This window comes from Drosophila rhopaloa, unplaced genomic scaffold (assembly GCF_018152115.1).
Source record: "Drosophila rhopaloa isolate 14029-0021.01 unplaced genomic scaffold, ASM1815211v1 contig_115, whole genome shotgun sequence".
NCBI lineage: Eukaryota > Metazoa > Arthropoda > Insecta > Diptera > Drosophilidae > Drosophila > Drosophila rhopaloa.
In genome coordinates, this window is record NW_025334990.1 from 716,644 (window position 1) to 734,433 (window position 17,790).

The window sequence follows — 17,790 nt, forward strand, 5'->3', positions numbered from 1 at the left end:
CAGTAGTTTGCATTTATAGGTGTAGGGGTTATTTGTATAATAAGGTTTTATTCACATTATGAACGCTTAAACAAAAACATTAAACATTTTAAATCAAAGTCGTATTTATATATGTATAATATAAGTTCATGCATAAGGGGCAACGTTGCGTTTATGTAATAAATTATTAAGCATTATTCAGTAGATGTACAAATTAATTAAGAGCTGATTTTAGGGTTGGTATTACTAGGCATCTTTTAGGTCTAATGATTAGAGTCTAGAGTATTTACAAGTTCCGAATGCTCCCAAATGGTTGAGCAAAATTATCGTTCATTATCAGTGTTCATCATGATCAGATTAAGCCGTGATTGGCCAGATTGCTGGATTGCCTGGTTTTCTTTTAGCACCTGCATAATGGATTTTGTGATGTGGTAAACGTTTGTTAGGTTTCCACTTAAGTGTAGACTATAATTAATATTGCATTTTGTTTGTGTTCGCGTAGAATGCCTCCTTCGTCTCACCCGTCCAGGAAACCATACCAGCGTCCGCTCAACCGACTTAATTCCGCTTGGACGAGTTGATTAAATATTTACAACAGTGCGTCAACAAATGTTTCTCGCCGGAGGAGGATGAGGAGTTGTTATTATTGTGATGATGGTGCTGAGGGGCGCCCAATTCACGCGTGTAGATGTCCAGACCATACTGACCTTCCTCGGGGAAGCTGCGGAGAATGGGAAAGAGTTGATTGGAATGAGCGGCCATTAAATTTTCCATTTCCCTGTGCACTCACTTAATGATGAACGTGACAATGTCGTCCAGTGTGCTGTGAGTCACATACTTGGCCAGCTTCTTCTCCTCGATGCCATTCTTGTGCAGCGTGGCCATAAAATCTGTCAGCGGACGCGACATGCGAAATTGAAGGTCCAGGCTGCGTCCGGCGAAGATAAGCGGATCCTGCAAGCAAACGGGGCACTCGAATCAAATCACCCAGCGAAATAACCAATCAACCCACCTGATGCGTAATGGGTATGAGTCCAAATAGGCGGGTGGCCTTCGTGGGTCCCCACTCGCCACTTGCACAATCCGGCAGTGGCACCATCACTGTCTGCAGCTCCTCGCAGCAAATCTGGAAATAATGGAGCCCGTTAATAGCTGTATGACTAACCGAATGTTTTCCTCGAACCCCTTAAAATAACTCCTTTACCTGGAATATAGTTTAGGATTCTATAATCTTAAGAATGCTAACACTGGATCATTAGTTATTTAAAAAACAATGAATCTTATGTAAACTTGCGTAATCCAAAAATTTCAAATGGATAATTTATGGAAATATTTTAAAAACAGTCCTCCAATCTTGTTCTACTGCATTTTTGCAAACGATACCCACCTTGAACTTGCACACCGACTTGAACTTCATTGGCTCGCCGGTTAGGTACTCCTGCGGCGTTACCGCATTGGCAAATATGTCTAGCAGAAAGGCGCCAGAGCATGGGGCATGCACTCGGAAGGCGACGATGTTTCCAATGACCGACTGCATCACGAATCGCTTTAATGAGACGCCATCGTAGGAGAGCTCCTCGTCGCTATCGTAGAACTTGAGATTGTAGTGGAAGATGAGGCAGCTCTGCATATCTGTTGGCATGGCGATGCGCACAGTGGCAGCTCCGGTGTCATCGGTGAAAACCACGGCTCCGTATCCTTCGTCCGCAAAGTGAAGTCCGTACCGGAAGAAGAGCGAACGGACGAAGGGCAGGTTCTCAAATTCCCGCAGGGTAATGGGGCGCTTTAGCAGCTGCCATTCTTCCTGCAGCGGATAGAACTCGTAGATAAACTCGCGTGGATCCGTGAGGAAGTAGTGATCATCGTATTCATAGCTGCAAAAAAATTTTCAAATTGGTTTATATTCTGAATTTCTTGTGAATACTTAAAAAATTTTAATATTTTAAGCCCAAGAAGTAAGTTCCTAAATTCGGAAGCTTAAAATAATGACCACAAGTCCACTGCAGGACTATTTATCCCATCGGGTAACTAAACTCACCGCAGACTGTCGTTCTTGCCGCGACCCTGTTTGGGCGCCTCCTTGGCGTTGACCAGGTGTCGTGCACCCCAGTTGCACTGAACGAAGCGCCAGGCGCCGGCTACGTAGACCGCATTCCAGGAGTTGCGGAAACGGGAGTCCTGGAACTTGACCCCCGGCTGGTAGCCTGCGCTCTTTGAATATCCCTTGATGACGACGCAATGGAGCCCAGCGTAGCTGCAAAGCCGCTTGAACAGTACATGATAGCTCTCTGTGCCGTACTTAATGCCACGCAGCAAACCCATAGGCGTGTCGCCCCGCAGATCGTCGTCGAAGTGCATGGCGTTCAGGTTCTTCACCGTGATCCAGCGGAAGATCGTGCGGGCCTTCTCAATGTCCGTGGTGCAGCGACCAACCAACTGGCGCACCAGGTCGGTGAAAGTCTTTTGGTCCTCCTGGGCCACCGAGATGGCGATGCGGTCGACGTCCTCGAACTCGATGGGATCGGTGTAGATCTGGAACTTGCTGACCGCTGGCGGAGCAGGAATCGGGGCATTCAACGGGTACTCCACTGGCACAGCGCCCTCGCTGAACTCATCGTCCAGGAAGATGCTCTCACTCTGCATGTACTCCGATCGCCGGGCGCTGATCAGCTCCAGCATCTCGCTGGACTGGCGATCCACCAGGGCGGCGGTCTCGTACCGCTCGTGCTCCAGCATCTTGCGGGTGATGCTCTCCTTCTTCTTGCTGCGCCGCAGAGTCATGTTCTTTTCGAGGTCCTCCTTCTGCTGCTCGTGGCGCAACGTCAGGATGTTGGCCTCGTCCCGGCTGCGACGTGAGGTGGCCAGCTCCTTCTCGAACTTGTGGGTAAGTCGCTGCAACTCGCGCTCCCATTCATCTTGGAACTCGTCCTGGATCTTGCGGTCCTCCTCAGCGCGCTTGCTGGCGAATTTTCGGTATAGGTCGTCCTCCTCCTTGCGGTGCTTCATCTCCAGATGAGCCTGCTCCTCGCGAGCCTAGAAGATTACAGAAAACAGAGAGAGTAAGTTGATGTTTTAGGAGAAAGCTGCAGTTTCGTTGATTGCATTGCACGGGATTTGTTGTTTTTGCAATGCTTGGCTTGCTAACTTGGCTAATTATAATGCCACGCCTGAGCTGCCACAAGCCCGGCTCAATGTCTGACATTAGGCCCCCAACTTCGACTGCATTTGCATCTTCTACGGCTCAGCCACCTCCCCATTTTCCCTCCCACACATTCGATGCACTACGCATTGCGTGCATCTATTGATAATTGCAGCTCTCCGGGTCGATAATTGCAGGTGGTCCGGCAAACAGTCAGTTTACCCAAGCATCAAGTTACAACGAAAAATACCATAAGTCGGAGCTGTATTCTTGCCTTGCTATACATATCTTAAAATATTTTACGGTACTTACTTAAAGTCTATTAAAATTATATTTCTATTGAATAACCATTAAAATGATCTTTCATAAAAAAAGTCTTTCTTCTTCTTTACCAAAAAATAATACAACAAATTTAAAAGCATTTAGCAATGCGAATTCCAACAGTTTTTGATTAGCTGAAAATAAAAGCCATGTTAATGAATTCATCATTTCTTAATTACCAAAACCAAAACTGTTTAATTAGCTTGTTACTGGATTGCAGCTATTTTATTCGCTGGAGCTATTATTTTGACCCCAACTGTGTGTGCTAATTACGGTAATGGAAGGTTTGGTCGACCGTTAATCTACCCACTGATGGTCTATCATCATCTGAGTCATATTTGCTCCATTCTCAATGGCAGCACATTTAATCACCTATCTGCAAGCTGCACTTAATATCCCCTGTCTTTTTTGACCAACTGTCGCTCTTGTGAATGGCTTTTTTGAAATTATAACTTCCGCATGGGAATATGTATCACTCGAAAAGCATTTAGCGCCATGCAACACGACAACAATGTGTAATTAAAACCGAAATTCAATGTCAAGTTCAAACAATAACTATAAAACAAAGGCAGAAAATAAAGTAATAAGCTGCCGAAACAAAAAAAAATTGAAACACCTGAGACTAAACGGTTCAAAGGCCCGGTGACAATGGTCAAAAGCGATGACGCCGGAATTGCGTGAGCGGTTTTGAGCGGATTTTAAATATGACCATAATGCCGGAGCAGCAAACCAAACAGTTATGCGACGCCCACGGTGACAAAGGCGAAAAGAGCGAAATGTAAACACACAAGAAATCAAATCAGAGCCAAACGAAAACGAAAGTCCAAAAATGTTGAAATTAATTATTGCGCAAGCGCGCGGCCACCGCCGACCAAATATAAAAAGAAATACCAAAAGTAACCAAAACAGAAACCAAAACAGTGGCATAAATTGTAAATTGGCAAAGAGCTTTCAGCTATGAGGAAGTGTCTGCGTTTGCGGCTGCGTGAGAGTTTTTATATGGAATTGCGGCGCCAAATTACATGGCGATTACATGGCGTTTAAAAACGCGTGCATTGCATAAGGGCGTCCAAAGAGGAGCGGTGCCAGTTTCATAGATCGGGAGAGCCGGAGCTTGAGCTCCAGCGCCAACGGTGTGTGCTGCTCCACTCTCCACTAATCAAACAAAAGCTGCTGCCGCCACTTTCACTGTGCCGCGCATAATTTAGATTTAGCAAACGACAGCAGCGCAGCCGGAAAAACAAGTGACGCTGCCGGCGACTGTGACGGCGACGCCATTGTCTTGGCCGTGTCTGTGCCGCTGCACTGGCCACGACACAGTCGCGTTCCATGTAACAGCACCAGAGAACAGAATGGCCGAAGAAAAGATCGACCTTAAACAAGATAAATAAAATATAATAGGTGCGACCGGCTGTTCCTAATATTTAAAGAAATTTTTGATGTGGATGGGAATTGATAAAACATAGATTTTGTCTGTAGAGACTATTTACATTTCAATTGCAATGCTACAGTTGTGCGATTTTTATTTAAAAAAAAATTGGTAATAACTTTAGGTGCAACTAGACAAATAGTCTCTATCTTTATAGAAATGTAAAGTGTACCCCCCGTTACATACTTTCACACGAAAGCAATAAGTCCTACACTGCAATATAAGTAAAATTTTACGAATTTGAATAATGTACGGGTTTAATTCAAAGTTGGCAGTGGATGTCATTATTTGGGAGCTATTGAGACGCTGTTTTCAAACATTATGATTTAAGACTGACATCTTTCGCAATATTTTTTAGATCACAACTTTATTTGGACAACTTTACTGCCAAAATAGTGCGCCAAGCCCAAAGTGAGGGTGATGGGGCTTAATATATGTGCGAGCGAGTGTAAAACATGTACAATTTTTAATGATCGCATGCATGCAGTTTTTCACATATTTTTCTTGTTCGCTGTCTTGCGGCGTCTGTTACTGCCGTGTGGGCCATCAGACACCTGTTCGAAATTTGTTAAATTGAGCGTTGCAATAAAAATATTTGCTGTTGTCTCTGCCCGCGGTGGGGCTGGTGGTGCTGGCGGTGCTAGTGTCAGTGGTGTGCTGGTCAGTCGCGTGTGGCATTCTCGAAAGTGAAAGAAAAGTCCGTTTTCGGCGCTTGCAATGGCAGGCAGCGCGAGTGTGAGCCAAAGAAAAGCAAAGCGTGTGCGATTTGAATTTCGTTTTTACGTAAAATGCGATTATAATGCTTTCACCCGAGCATCAGGCGGAGATTACCATTCCGGTCGAGGCAAGTGCCAAGTCATGGATAAAGATGCGAGCACCGATAAACGCAAGCAGCTTTTGGCCGACCAGTCGGGCTAATAAATTATAATCTAGCCGAGTGATCATCCCATCAGCTTGGCGAATCGCACGGCGGGTTTCCACTAACTAGATCAATTTGGGTATCACATTTATCCGCATTAACCTGAAGTCTTAAATTTTTAAATTTGCAACCCGATTTTTATTTCTAGGAGCACTTAAAAGTATCCCAACTGTCTTTAATATTACCGGTTTTCTTGCAGTTAAAATATACATTTTTAATTTTTTCTTGATTTTAATTTATCTATGTATGTTGATTTCGATTTCATTCACCAGCTTTAAAATTTAGATTAAAATAGGGTGTTTAAAGTGTTCATTAAGTTTAAAAGAAATTGAAAAGCTAGTTTTCTTATAACTTATATTGACAATATAAAAGAAGAACAAAAGTCGAAGAAAACAATTCTAAATTGTTTTGCCTTCATTCTTATTTATATGTTTTAACACAAGTTTGTTTTGGGTAATAGTACCGGCAAAACTGTAGTTACAGCTTCAGTCTCGGACACTTGAGCAACCCCACAACAATCCACTACACACAGGCAGGTGTAAATAGCACACTAGCCTACATAACCACGGCTGGCAGTGCATTAATTAAGCTCTCGACCGTGTGCCCAGGAACATTGCACAATCGGTGAAGCTTGGAGAGAATGGGAGATACACACTTGACCAGCTTGCCCCGCTAGCCACTTAAAATTTCATTAGATGTTCTGCACTAAATATTCTTTTAATTTACGGCCACTTGGCTCCGCATCTCAGCGGATGGATTACTTATTATTACGTTAATGAACGTATTCCGATTTGCAATCGGACATCGCTTACCAGGTAGAAATCAATCGGCTTCTCGCGCGCCTTATTATACGCCTTCTGGATCTCCGTTTGCTTGAGGGCGTGGGCGATGTGCAGGGCACTGGCATCGAACCGTCCGTACTTGTAGTCGGAGTCGTTCTGTGACGGCGAGCTGACCTCCCGGCCACCATAGCCGTTGGGCGTCGACTGCCGGGAGCCCCCCAGTGGGCCACCTGAAGAGATCCCGCAAAACAGAGCTGTTAGCCAAGTTAGGAATCCATGACTGCCCCATACTAACCATCGATCTCGCTGCGCGTGCCCCGAATCTGCTCGTTCACGAATTTGTTGGTGCGCGGCGCATTCAGGGCTTGACGAATGCCCACAGAGGTCTGGTCGAGATGGCCGGGTCCGCTCTTTGGTACATGTGAACTGCAATAGACCTAGACGCGGGGTGGAATCGAAGATTATTATAAATACATTTATCGAATATTACATGTAATTTAATTTTGCTTTTGCTACCATTTAATCGCTATTCAATAAATAACATCCGCAATCTTAAATATAACAATACAAATTTTGTTCTTGTCGAAATTTAATTTCAGACTTGTATTTTTACATCAAGATAATATCAATTCAACATTTTTCTTGTTACTTCTTAAAATGAAGTAAAATTTTCGGCTCTCTTAAGACTTTTTTTCTAAGACTTCTTAATGGGCATAGATAATTGAACTGCAATTAACGTTTCCTTAAACATAAAGGAATTTCCAGCTGAATCATTACAAGTATGTATGTATGTATGTACATAAGTATCTGGCGATCAAATCAATATACCCCATTAGCCTTATTGGGTTTCGTTTGAGTGCGTGAGCAGACCCCAAAAGTCAGTCGCTTGCAAATGCAACTTCAACCGCTTCACCTACACACAGCAGGTGGCAATAGACATATGCCACCAAACAACTCGGACCTAGATACAGTGCGTTTTGTTTTAAGGCCGATTAGAACTTGAATACACAATTCAGATACACAATCAACATTGTTTTAAGCCCTCATGACACTTGTTTAAAGTTTGCCTGGCGTTAATTCATGGGAATAGTAAGGCTATCTAAACTTTATGAAGAATTAAGAATATTAGGTAAAGTTATTAAAAAAGTTTTTGTATATAATAATATTTTTAAACTAGATATTTTTTCATTATCATCTTTTTCAGATAATTTGTACAAACTTAAGAAACAACGTAGTATTATTTTGGAGAATTAAAGTTAAATGTAAATTAAATAGGAATCATACATTTTCAACTGGATAATATAATGCTCTTCTAACCTAATCCACTGCCTACAACGATTCCCACGACTTAAAAGCTTACCGCAACGTTATAGCTGCGAAACGCACTGTACATGCATATACATACTACATAAGTAAGATTATAGGTATATATTGCATATGAATGACAGACCGCACTGACACACATTTGCGCCTCGGCAAAGTGTAATAACGAAGTTATTTATTATTATGCATAGGCACACAAAAAAGTGTCGTTCGAATTGCATTTTTGCATCTTGCAGCTGTGCAAATATTTAGCCTGACGCGTTTGTCGCTTAAGTCTTTCGTTTTCCCTCTCTGTCTGTCTGCCTGTCCGTCTCAGTCACTCTTGTTTGCGGTTGTATGTGGTGGCGCACTTACCTCTTTGTCATCCTGCTTGTGCTGATTATTGAAATACGTCTTGAGCGTCAGCTTGGTGCCGCAGTGTACGCATTTGAAGCAACCGGAATGGAAGAATGTGAAATCCTTGAGCGGCCCCACACGATCCACCTGATAGACGGTCTCGCTGCAGCGCAGGCAAGTCGACTCGTAGAAATTTGGCCGATACATAATGTGTCTATGTATCCCAAACGATCTGTACGCCTGTATTTTGTGGCAGCTTCCGACTGGTTTTGGGTACCCGTCTGTTGTGTTTGTCACTTTTCTTTTCGTCTTTCAATTTCACTTGGCGTGGAGCTTACAAGTATTCTGCTAGTTTTTCGAGTTTGAAGTTGGTTCTGGGGGCAACGGAGACACTTTCGGCTGGCATCATCCGCTCATCCTCGTCATCCGTCCGCTGCTGGCAGAAGCTGTCCAACAAAAATGACCAAAACGATTACTGCCTGAGTGGGAGATAGACGTTTCCTATTTGGGTTGTGATTCGATTTTTCGGCCAGAGACCAAATCAGGCCCAAAACAAAAATTTAGTTTCTGCGCAGGCGGTGGCCGAGCCAAAACTTTCATTTATTTTGGCTGTGAGCCGAGATTATTAATGAATTTAAATTAACTGGACACGGTGGACAAAAGTTGGCTGGTGTGGAGCAAAGGGTAGTCGATGAGCGTTTAAAGACATTTCTCCTTGCCATTGACCTCGTCGGAAGTTTGAGCCTGAGATTGCTCCAAACGTGCCACAATTGAACTTGAGTTGCTGCCTTTTGTTGCAACTCGATCGTGCAACGTGCAACTGCCGCCTGGCACCGGCACAAAAGTTGCATTTTCCATTTGATTAATTGACGCGATTGTTGCTGGCAGGTTTCCTTTCGGTTTTTGTTTAGTTTCAACAATTAAATTGAAGTGGAAAAAAGCAGATTGTGTATAGGCAAGTGTGTGCGAGCAAGTGCATGTTACTTTAATTGAAATCATTGTTGTTGTTGCTGCTATTGCGGCGGCTGTTGCATTGACCAAAATTAAAACAAATGCGGCTCAGTTGCTCAGACAAAGCCAAAACCCGCAGTCGAAGTGGAAGTCGAAGTCATCGTCATCGTTTTGCTTTCTTTTCAAGTTTAATGAACGTTGAGACTGGCGATGGCTAGCGGGATGGTGGGTGGTTTTGGGGGGTGGCAAGGCCTTATGATTAGCGCCAGTTGCGGCATCGAAGGTTGCTGATCTGTGGATTGCATGCCCGCCGCAACTGCAACACTAATGGAAAATGGTAAAAAAAAAAATACAAAATTGAAATGGAAAAAAGGGGAAAATGCAAATGCGGCGAAGGCCGCCAAGAGATTTTGTAACACCAAATTATTTTGATTGGCTATGAATTAAATTTTGTTCCGCTTTTGAGGTCTGCTCTTGATCGACCGAAGCGAATGTGAAGCTACAACACAAATTGATGTGTGAATCGAGAGGGGGAATCGGTCCCTAAAAGACCCACCACTCGGGCGATGAGTAACCTGTCAATAATCTCTTCCAGCACTATGGTCAACCCCCGCATCGATTCGAATATCAATCAACGATCCGAGTGTTCCATGAATGGAAACGCCTACGATGGTGACAAAAATGGCAGTTTGATCTCTTGATGCGATCACAATCGGTGTGATTGAATGGTCCAATTACGCTTTGCTTTTGACATAATTAGCGTGAAATGATAATTGTAATGGACATGGATACGGGGCCGGGAAGACCCTACCGAAGTGGGCAAATTAGCTGGGGCGGCTTGACAAAACGCCTCGTGCGACTTACATCACCCGTCATCTCATCATCCCATCGTGCCACCATGCCACCATGGTCACTTGGGTGTGACTAAGAAGCAGAGTGCAGGTAACTCGAGAAGCCGCATAGAATTTCGCACATGTGTGCCGCTATTCCGTGCCAGCTTTTGGTTTCTTTTCCAGCTGAGTGCGGACGAAATGCCATGCGAATAAATTATACAAATCTAAAATGACAAAAGGAGAAGCAGTCACACAAAAACGAAAGTTGCTCTGCACGGGCAATTGTTCCCAATCGAAACATTTAAATAAATTGATAAGCAGTCGGAAGCATTTGCATGGGGCGATTCAATTTGGCTGAACAAGTTCGTTGCCTAAGTCTTTCGTTTATATCGCTGCCGTTGGCTAACGAAACACTAACAATGACAATTAAATAAATACCAATAATAACAGTAAACTGCTGCAACCACAACAACAACAACGACAACACCACCATAATGAACTTGAATTGGCATAATTGCCACAGCTAATCACATTAAAGCCACATACAAAGATTTGATAAATGCAAAGAAACAACAGCCAAACAGAAACAACACGACAAACAACAACTGGTTATTCAGCCAGGCAGTGAAACAATCATAGGAATTAAAATAAAATGCAAATGATTGCGTCACTTTGGCTGAGTGCAGAGCGATATGAGGAAAAATACAAACTAGCAACTTAAAATCTGACACTGCGAGAAACTCAAAACGAAAAATCTTGACCTTTCCTAGGTTTACATAAGTTTTTTTCTTTTGTTTAAATAAATTATATTGGAAGCAAACCCGTTTATTCCGAATCTTAAAAATAACTGGTTAATGTCAAATTTCCCTTAATGCATTTTAAATTGATAAATAAAACTTATTTTAAAATCGAAAGTAAGTTGAATAAAAAATGTTAAATGACTGATTATATCGCAAAATTTGACTAAAATATGTAGTAAAAGAATTGGTTATTTGTTACATTAGATAAGTTTAACCGTACATCCTTTCAGCCATAAATTGTGTGGATATTAGAACAATCCTGTACCTTTTATTTGAATTTCTTTGAAATTGAACTCTAGTCAGAGAAGATTGACTGTTTTTAAAGAGTGAGAATTGCTTGCGCAAATTCAAGATCAGAAAGTACTTGGATTTCTATGTCAATTGCCGAGTTGCTAATTGAATGGAACAATGAATTGCTTTTAGAAATCGCCCATTTCGCTGGCAATAAATTAGAAGCACAAACTCCGAAAATTGTTTATGAGCCAGTCACAATAATTGGAAAACACATGTGTATGTACATATGTAGCTGGAAGGGGGTGGGGTTGCAACCAGCGCCCATGACAGGTGGTGTCTTCTAACTAACCCCCGCCCCCTTCATGCACGTCCACCCCCGCCGCTGTGTGTGTGAGTTGTGTTTTTGTGTGTGTTTATGCCGTGACGCAGTCGCAGCTTGCAATCTTTCACTTTTTTTGTGTCTGCCGCGGCATCGTTCGTTCCAGTTTTTCGTAAATTATTTCCCCAGCATCGCTATTATTTTTTATTTTCGCCTTGATTATACACACGCGAGGTATAGAGGAGCATTGTTGTTGCATTCGGAGTTCTGGGCCCTTTTTTTGACACACTTCTACTTCTTCTCTATTACTTTTACGCGTATATGCTAAACAACTTTCTTCTCAATGCAAAAGGGGCGCGCTTTGTGCAAAAGTATTTAGTATTTATCATAAATTTCACACACGCAGGCACACTCACTCGAACTCCACACACACACATCGATAGCCCCAACGAGATCCAAGCACATATACACACACAAAAGGGGAGAGCAGATCGTTCAGTTCGCAAGGTCCGTCTTTGGAATTCCGATTCTGCGCTTCGTTTTATCACATTTTCGGCATTTCTTGTGGCTCCATAAGTCAAGTCTCAAAGACAGCAGGTTTCGTATATTGGGAATGTAACAAAATTTCATTACCAAACACAGACACATGCACGGCAGCACGACACACACGGGCGCGTTCACTCACACAAGCACAAGATTCGAGCAGAACGACCGCCGTTATTCCATTCGAGTTCCAGCCAGTTCCACGATCGATTTGAGACTAGTCGCTATTCGCAGAAAGGAATCCGCTCTGAGCCAAGCTTTCTCTTGACAGCGGGAAAGCTGATGCATAGCTCTGAAAAGCTCACTGCGCATGCCTAGCAACTATCGATAGCCGATAGTTCACCATGGTGTACCAAATTCACTCATAGAACGAGATCCCCATTATAGTGTCCGACACCCACAGTATTAACTTAACCCCAGGTGGAATTATTCTTTGATTTTACGTCGTATAAAAACTAATAATTAGTTGCTGCTGTTAAATGTGTTCGCTGTAGGGGGAATACCAATTCAAAGGCCTCATAAATGTTAAATTTTCAACAATCTATTTTTTATATAACAGAAAATATTGTGTTTTTTATTAATACAAAATTTAAAAGCCATGGCTCTAATCCTTTGCAAAGAAAGATTATTTTAACAAGATTAGGAAATCTAAACCAAAAAATGTGAAAATAAATAATTCAATTAGGCTTAGAGATTCTGAACCTATTCATATTTTAAGTGTAATTCTTTATTTTTGATTAGCTTTTAAATAGTCCATTAAACTTTAAAATCGGACTCTTTCGAACTATAGTAAAACAAAAACGTACAAAAATACATATTGTCCGGGTTTTTCGCAGAAATTCCTAATTTGGAAATTTTTTCTATTATATGATTGCATTTTTTGAGCCATGAATTTTGTAATTGTATAGTTTAAAATAAGTTTGCACAACAAAAATTGTTTATCTTTAATGGTTCATTGACAAGGCAAGCCTAGAATAAACTGATCGTTAATTTAAATACATTTTTTCAGATTATAATCACTGTCCAACACTACTATTACTTCAGCAGAACAGCGATATATCGATAGTCAGTAAACTTTTGAGCTTTTGGTGTGGCTGCAGGTTGCAGCCCACTGACTGGTATTTGGCTTCTTTCTGCCTGCGGTCCTACTATTTCCAACAACTGTGATTTTAATAACAAAAGGCAAGGGAAAACGCAAAAAGTAATGGGGAATCAATTGGGACTTCACATGAATAGCGATGACGATGATGACTTTGACTCTTCTGACAACGAGCTGGGCATTAATGTGATTAACTTTACCGTAAATGCCATGGACATGGAACTGCGCTCTGATTACTTCAATCATGCGCTGCCAGTAATAAGAAGCAAACCAGACCTGGTCAAATTTCAGGTAATCATGAAATATCTTGGCCCCAGATAACGATAGAGAGTTACTGCTGCTGAGGTATTCGTTCCAGAGCACCGACATGTACAAAGAGATCAGAGCTTCCAGTGGGCTGGTAAGCCATCCGGATTATCGCTGGAATCTAGTGCGTGCCCTTCAGCAGAGAGAAAATGGGTTGGCATCGCCCCACAGCGCCTCGTTTTCCAAGAACCAGCAGCGCTACATTTCCAATCTTTACATACCAAATAAGAAGTCCTCGCGTCTCATGTCGCTGGACTCCAAAATCTTTGTGACCAAGTTCAATCGCACAGGCAGCAAACTGCTGACCGCCTGTCAAGGTCGGTATTTTTCGGGTTTAAACTTTGGGTGTCATCGAAACATGACCTATTATGGCAATTACCCATTCCAGATGGCTTTGTGCGCATTTACGATGGTGCCAAGGGAACCTATCACCTGCTCAACCGAATCCGAGCCCGCGACGTCGAGTGGAGCATCATCGATGCCGATTTCAGCCCGAATGGTCAACACTTTGCCTACAGCACCTGGTCCCGCTCATGTATATAGTTAGCCAGTGGCACAAGTGTAAACCATACTTCATAGCCCTCCTTTCAGTTTTCATCATGCCCGTGAACGGGGGCGAAGACGACTGCCAGTGGATCGATGTTAATGGGCTGCCCAACCACAGGCTGGCCATTTTCTCGCTGCGCTACTCACCCACGGGCGATAAGATCATCGGCGGCAGCAATAACGCCAATGTCCTCGTGACCGACATCCGCACGCGGACCACTCAAATCCTCCGTACGCACCGCATGCCCGGCACCGATGTAAACTCGGTGTGCTTCCTGCACGACAAGGACCCAAATGTGATAATCGCCGGCTGCGACGACGGCCTGCTCAAAGTGTACGACCTGCGCACCACTTTCCGTTCCCGTGAGCTGTCCAAATCGGTGGCCTCCTTTATCGGCCATTACGACGGCGTCACCTACATCGATTCGCGCAACGACGGCTACCACGTGCTGTCCAATTCCAAAGACCAAAGCATCAAGATCTGGGACATGAGGCAGCCCAGCAATCTGCGCAACCGCAGCCGCGCCAGACAGCAGCAGCTGGACCTCACCATGTGGGACTACCGCTGGAATCGCGTCCCGCGCGAGTGTAAGCCCAGGCAAGTTTTTGGTAAACTTTCTTATTTTATAGTTTCTGTCATTGCAGTTTACAATCCCCAAAAGGCGCTGGATGGGGATGCCAGTATAATGACCTACCGCGGTCATCGTGTTACTAAAACCCTGTTGCGGGCAAAGTTTTCGCCCCTGGAGCAGACAGGACAGCGTTACATTTACACGGGCTGTGCAACGGGACGCATTATAAGTGAGTTCATGAATTTAACTTGCGGTATTCCCTTGATTTTTTTTTTACAAGGACTTCCAAATTAATTTAGTAACTTAGCTTGAATTTATTTATCTTTCAGTAAATTCATTTTGTATTTTTAAAAACACTTACAAAAAAAATGTAGATTTATTCTGTGCTGCAGGCGGCTACTGGTTTGTTATTACAATTTTAATATAACTTTTGTAAAGTACAGAAGAAGACGTCTTTGGCCTTCTAAAGTTTGCAGCATATCAATGTGTTACTGTGACCGTTATTTTTGGATATACAACTACAAAAAATCATAAAAATGTTCACAACTTCAAAAAATTGATCTTTTAAATAGGATAAACTTCTATAAAAAAGTTAAGTAACTACAAAAAAAACATTCGTTTTTATTTCAGTCTATGATGTGCTTACTGGTAAGATTAAAGAGGCTATTGAAGGACATAGAAATGTGATAAGAGATCTGGACTGGCATCCAGAGCGCTCAGAAATTGTGTCTGGTTCGGTAAGCTGGCAAAAAACTTGTTTCTCTCGAATACCGCTTACTAACATAATTCTCCTCCGCAGTGGGATACCCATGTTCACCTGAACAACTTCAGCCGCAGCAACGCCAATCGTTCCCTCAAGCGATCTCACAGCTCCGATCAGGATATGAAGCCCTTGCGACGGTCATGCCGGCTGGCGAATCGAAATGTGACTCCAGACTAGTTTTAATGTTATCGTATTGACTAGCTTGTAAGACATCCCCACTGATATTAACTTTAACATTCATTCATAAACGCGTGCGTAGACAACGGGAACGAATATTCACCACAGTCGAACCGCACTTTGGTTCTATGAAAAAGACTGAAGAATATGTCACAGCTTGAAATGTTTAGTTCAGTTTAATTAATTATCTTGTTACACATTATAATGTAAACCATGAAGCTTACAAACTACCTACTTAAGTTGTTTATGTACAAAACAATCTTAATTAGAATCACGTTGAATTATATTTCGTTTGCTAGAACTAAATTCCTTGAAATGCGACTCTTTTCTTAACTGCCCGAATAGTCGTGCGCTTAACCTTCTCCGGATAAATAAATTTAACAGTTTTCCTAGATTCAGCAATAGACTTATTGCTCCAAAGGTCGAGTATGCGGTTTTCGTCGTTCGGAATCTCTTCCACTTCCAGTTCCACGTTTTCGCTTGTCCCGTAGCCCACAATCTCGCCCAGCGTCGAGTTGCAAAACGCACTCATGTCGAGCATGTGGAATTTTTCTGCACAAAATTGAGAGATTTTAACAGTATTGAATGATTTTAATTTTTCTTTGATATCGTCCAGTGATAAGAAATCTGTGGGCAGATCTTCATCGGCTGACTCATCGCTTTTATCGCCGGAGATTTTACTGGCAGCACTTACGTCCGTTTGGTTCCTTCCAGTCCCTTTAAGATTTTTTACAACCGATTCTACGACGTCAGTTGGTGCAGGAATCTCCAGCTCAGCTGCGGGTTCCGCGTTAGTTTTGGATTTCTTTTTCTTTGAGGTTTTTTCAGTAGCTTCAGTTACGGACGGTGGTATTTCCTCTAGATCTTTCTCAATGGTGTCCACCTTTTTCTTCTCCTTTTTGGACTTTTTCTTTTTTGTTGAGTTTTCTTCTATTATCGCAGCAGTGTTTTCCACTTGAGAATGATTGGATTCTTTAATTTTATTTTTCTTTTTACTCGGATTTTCATCAAAGGCATTCGAGTCGTTATCGTTGAGGGAGTCATCATCAATTATAATTATTTCCGAATCAATCAAGTCGGTTTTCTTGGACTTTTTCTTCTTTTTTGGGGCAGGTTCTTCAAAAGGCTCTATGGTTTTTATCAAATCTTCTGTAGCTTTTTCCTGCTTGACCTTTTTTTTTTTCTTTTGTTTTGCTAGTTTGTATTCATCGCCTTCCACTTGTTGTTCCTCAACGTAGAGGGTCACCGATTGTTCTGTCTCATCCTGAGAGGAGCGTTTGGATTTCTTCTTTTTCTTTTGTTTGTGAGGTGTTTGCTCAATTTCTTCCTCTGCAATCGATGGCTCAACGGTCCTTTCCTTGTCCTTCTTTTTTTTCTTCTTTTTGCTGGGTTCATGGCCATTCTCCGCTATGGTCTCTTCGACCTTCTCATCGTGGCCATTAACCTGTGTCTCGGCACCCGTTGGAGTGGTCTCAGGTCCTTTATTTAGCTTGTTTTTCATGGCCTCCATTTTCTGTTTGAAGTAATCGCTAACAGAAAGTCCAGTGCTTACTGTTTGCACTCCAGCGAAGTTGGGATCCACCAGCTTTTCGTCCTTCGGATCTTCAACCTCTACGAGCACTGGCACATCGATATGGTCTGTTGCCTTCTTGCCAAATATATTGGCCAAATCCTTTTCGCTGTACTGGGTCAAGTCCTTTCCCCGTGTGAACTTCTTGTAGTGAACGCGAGCCTTACTTTGCTTTGATCGCTCCTCCAGCGACATTCCACTGATTTTCTCCTTAAGTTTCTTCTTAGACGGCTCCTCCGGATCTTCGGCTTTGAAGCCGAAGCCCATAGGTCTGGCTTCCTCTTCGGGTTCCGATTCTTTGCCATTAGCCTCGTTATCTTCACCGTTCAGGGATTTGAGCAGTCCATTGAAACCCTCTTCATGAGTGGTCCATTGGTCATCCCTTGCCTCGAATCCCAAACCTTCTGCGTCGTTTTTAAAGCGAATGCGAACAAAATCCTTTTCGCCATCCTGCTTGGCGCCCAGGCCGTTACCCTTTGTCCAGCCCATCTTCTCTAGCATTTTGGTGCCAAATCGGTTTTCATCTGTGAAGTATTTTAATGGGTTATAGGTTTGTGCAGCTAATTTTAATTCAAAATACTTACCTTCATAGAGCGCCTTGCCGCGCGGGCACAAATTGTACCGCTTGCGGCGTCGTGGTTCCGCCAGCATAGCCATATTAGCTTAAATTATGTTATATTTCACTATGTTTGGACTTTATTTTAAAATGAAGCAAGAAAGTAATTCGTAAACACGTGCTATATCGAACAAGAGTTATCGATAACGATTGTTTTAACAGCTGTTCCTTATAGATAGAGATGAGCGATTGTCTCTCAGAAATGCATTCACATTGGTTGGCGGGATTTTAAA

At 42.7% G+C, this 17,790-nt stretch overlaps 3 protein-coding genes across 4 annotated transcripts; 1 reads left to right on the top strand and 2 right to left on the bottom strand.

Moving 5' to 3' along the window:
• Positions 1-22: 22 nt before the first annotated feature.
• On the bottom strand, positions 23-12,101 carry LOC108051764 (hillarin). Its single transcript, XM_017133979.2, has 9 exons — positions 11,999-12,101; positions 8,247-8,674; positions 6,865-7,006; positions 6,600-6,799; positions 2,018-3,012; positions 1,367-1,853; positions 992-1,105; positions 770-933; positions 23-700 (listed from the first exon to the last, which is right to left on the bottom strand). The coding sequence occupies exons 2-9, from the start codon at positions 8,433-8,435 to the stop codon at positions 538-540; spliced, it is 2,454 nt and encodes an 817-aa protein (XP_016989468.1). The 5' UTR covers positions 8,436-8,674; positions 11,999-12,101; the 3' UTR covers positions 23-537.
• Positions 12,102-13,040: 939 nt separating this feature from the next.
• LOC108051782 (DDB1- and CUL4-associated factor 11) lies at positions 13,041-15,677 on the top strand. The gene is made up of 7 exons (XM_017134002.2): positions 13,041-13,298; positions 13,366-13,630; positions 13,702-13,848; positions 13,905-14,447; positions 14,505-14,660; positions 15,062-15,168; positions 15,231-15,677. Exons 1-7 carry the CDS (start codon positions 13,113-13,115, stop codon positions 15,369-15,371), a joined length of 1,545 nt encoding a protein of 514 aa, XP_016989491.1. The 5' UTR covers positions 13,041-13,112; the 3' UTR covers positions 15,372-15,677.
• On the bottom strand, positions 15,529-17,696 carry LOC108051783 (PIN2/TERF1-interacting telomerase inhibitor 1). Of its 2 annotated transcripts, XM_044461829.1 has the most exons (3): positions 17,526-17,696; positions 16,066-17,465; positions 15,788-15,923 (listed from the first exon to the last, which is right to left on the bottom strand). In XM_044461829.1, the coding sequence occupies exons 1-3, from the start codon at positions 17,596-17,598 to the stop codon at positions 15,900-15,902; spliced, it is 1,497 nt and encodes a 498-aa protein (XP_044317764.1). In that variant the 5' UTR covers positions 17,599-17,696; the 3' UTR covers positions 15,788-15,899. The 2 variants fall into 2 exon arrangements, with proteins under 2 accessions (XP_016989492.2, XP_044317764.1); XM_017134003.2 differs by having other exon boundaries at positions 15,529-17,465.
• Between the last annotated feature and the right edge of the window lie 94 nt (positions 17,697-17,790).

Excerpts from the sequence above, each read along its gene's own strand:
- LOC108051764 (XM_017133979.2), bottom strand. The coding sequence starts at position 8,435 with ATGTATCGGCCAAATTTCTACGAGTCGACTTGCCTGCGCTGCAGCGAG. Across the intron at positions 7,007-8,246 it reads ACAAGCAGGATGACAAAGAG|GTCTATTGCAGTTCACATGT; the intron begins GTAAGTGCGCCA and ends CCCCGCGTCTAG. Across the intron at positions 934-991 it reads TCATACCCATTACGCATCAG|GATCCGCTTATCTTCGCCGG; the intron begins GTGGGTTGATTG and ends GTTTGCTTGCAG.
- LOC108051782 (XM_017134002.2), top strand. The coding sequence starts at position 13,113 with ATGGGGAATCAATTGGGACTTCACATGAATAGCGATGACGATGATGAC. Across the intron at positions 14,448-14,504 it reads GAATCGCGTCCCGCGCGAGT|TTTACAATCCCCAAAAGGCG; the intron begins GTAAGCCCAGGC and ends CTGTCATTGCAG. Across the intron at positions 14,661-15,061 it reads TGCAACGGGACGCATTATAA|TCTATGATGTGCTTACTGGT; the intron begins GTGAGTTCATGA and ends TTTTTATTTCAG.
- LOC108051783 (XM_017134003.2), bottom strand. The coding sequence starts at position 17,598 with ATGGCTATGCTGGCGGAACCACGACGCCGCAAGCGGTACAATTTGTGC. Across the intron at positions 17,466-17,525 it reads CGGCAAGGCGCTCTATGAAG|ATGAAAACCGATTTGGCACC; the intron begins GTAAGTATTTTG and ends AATACTTCACAG.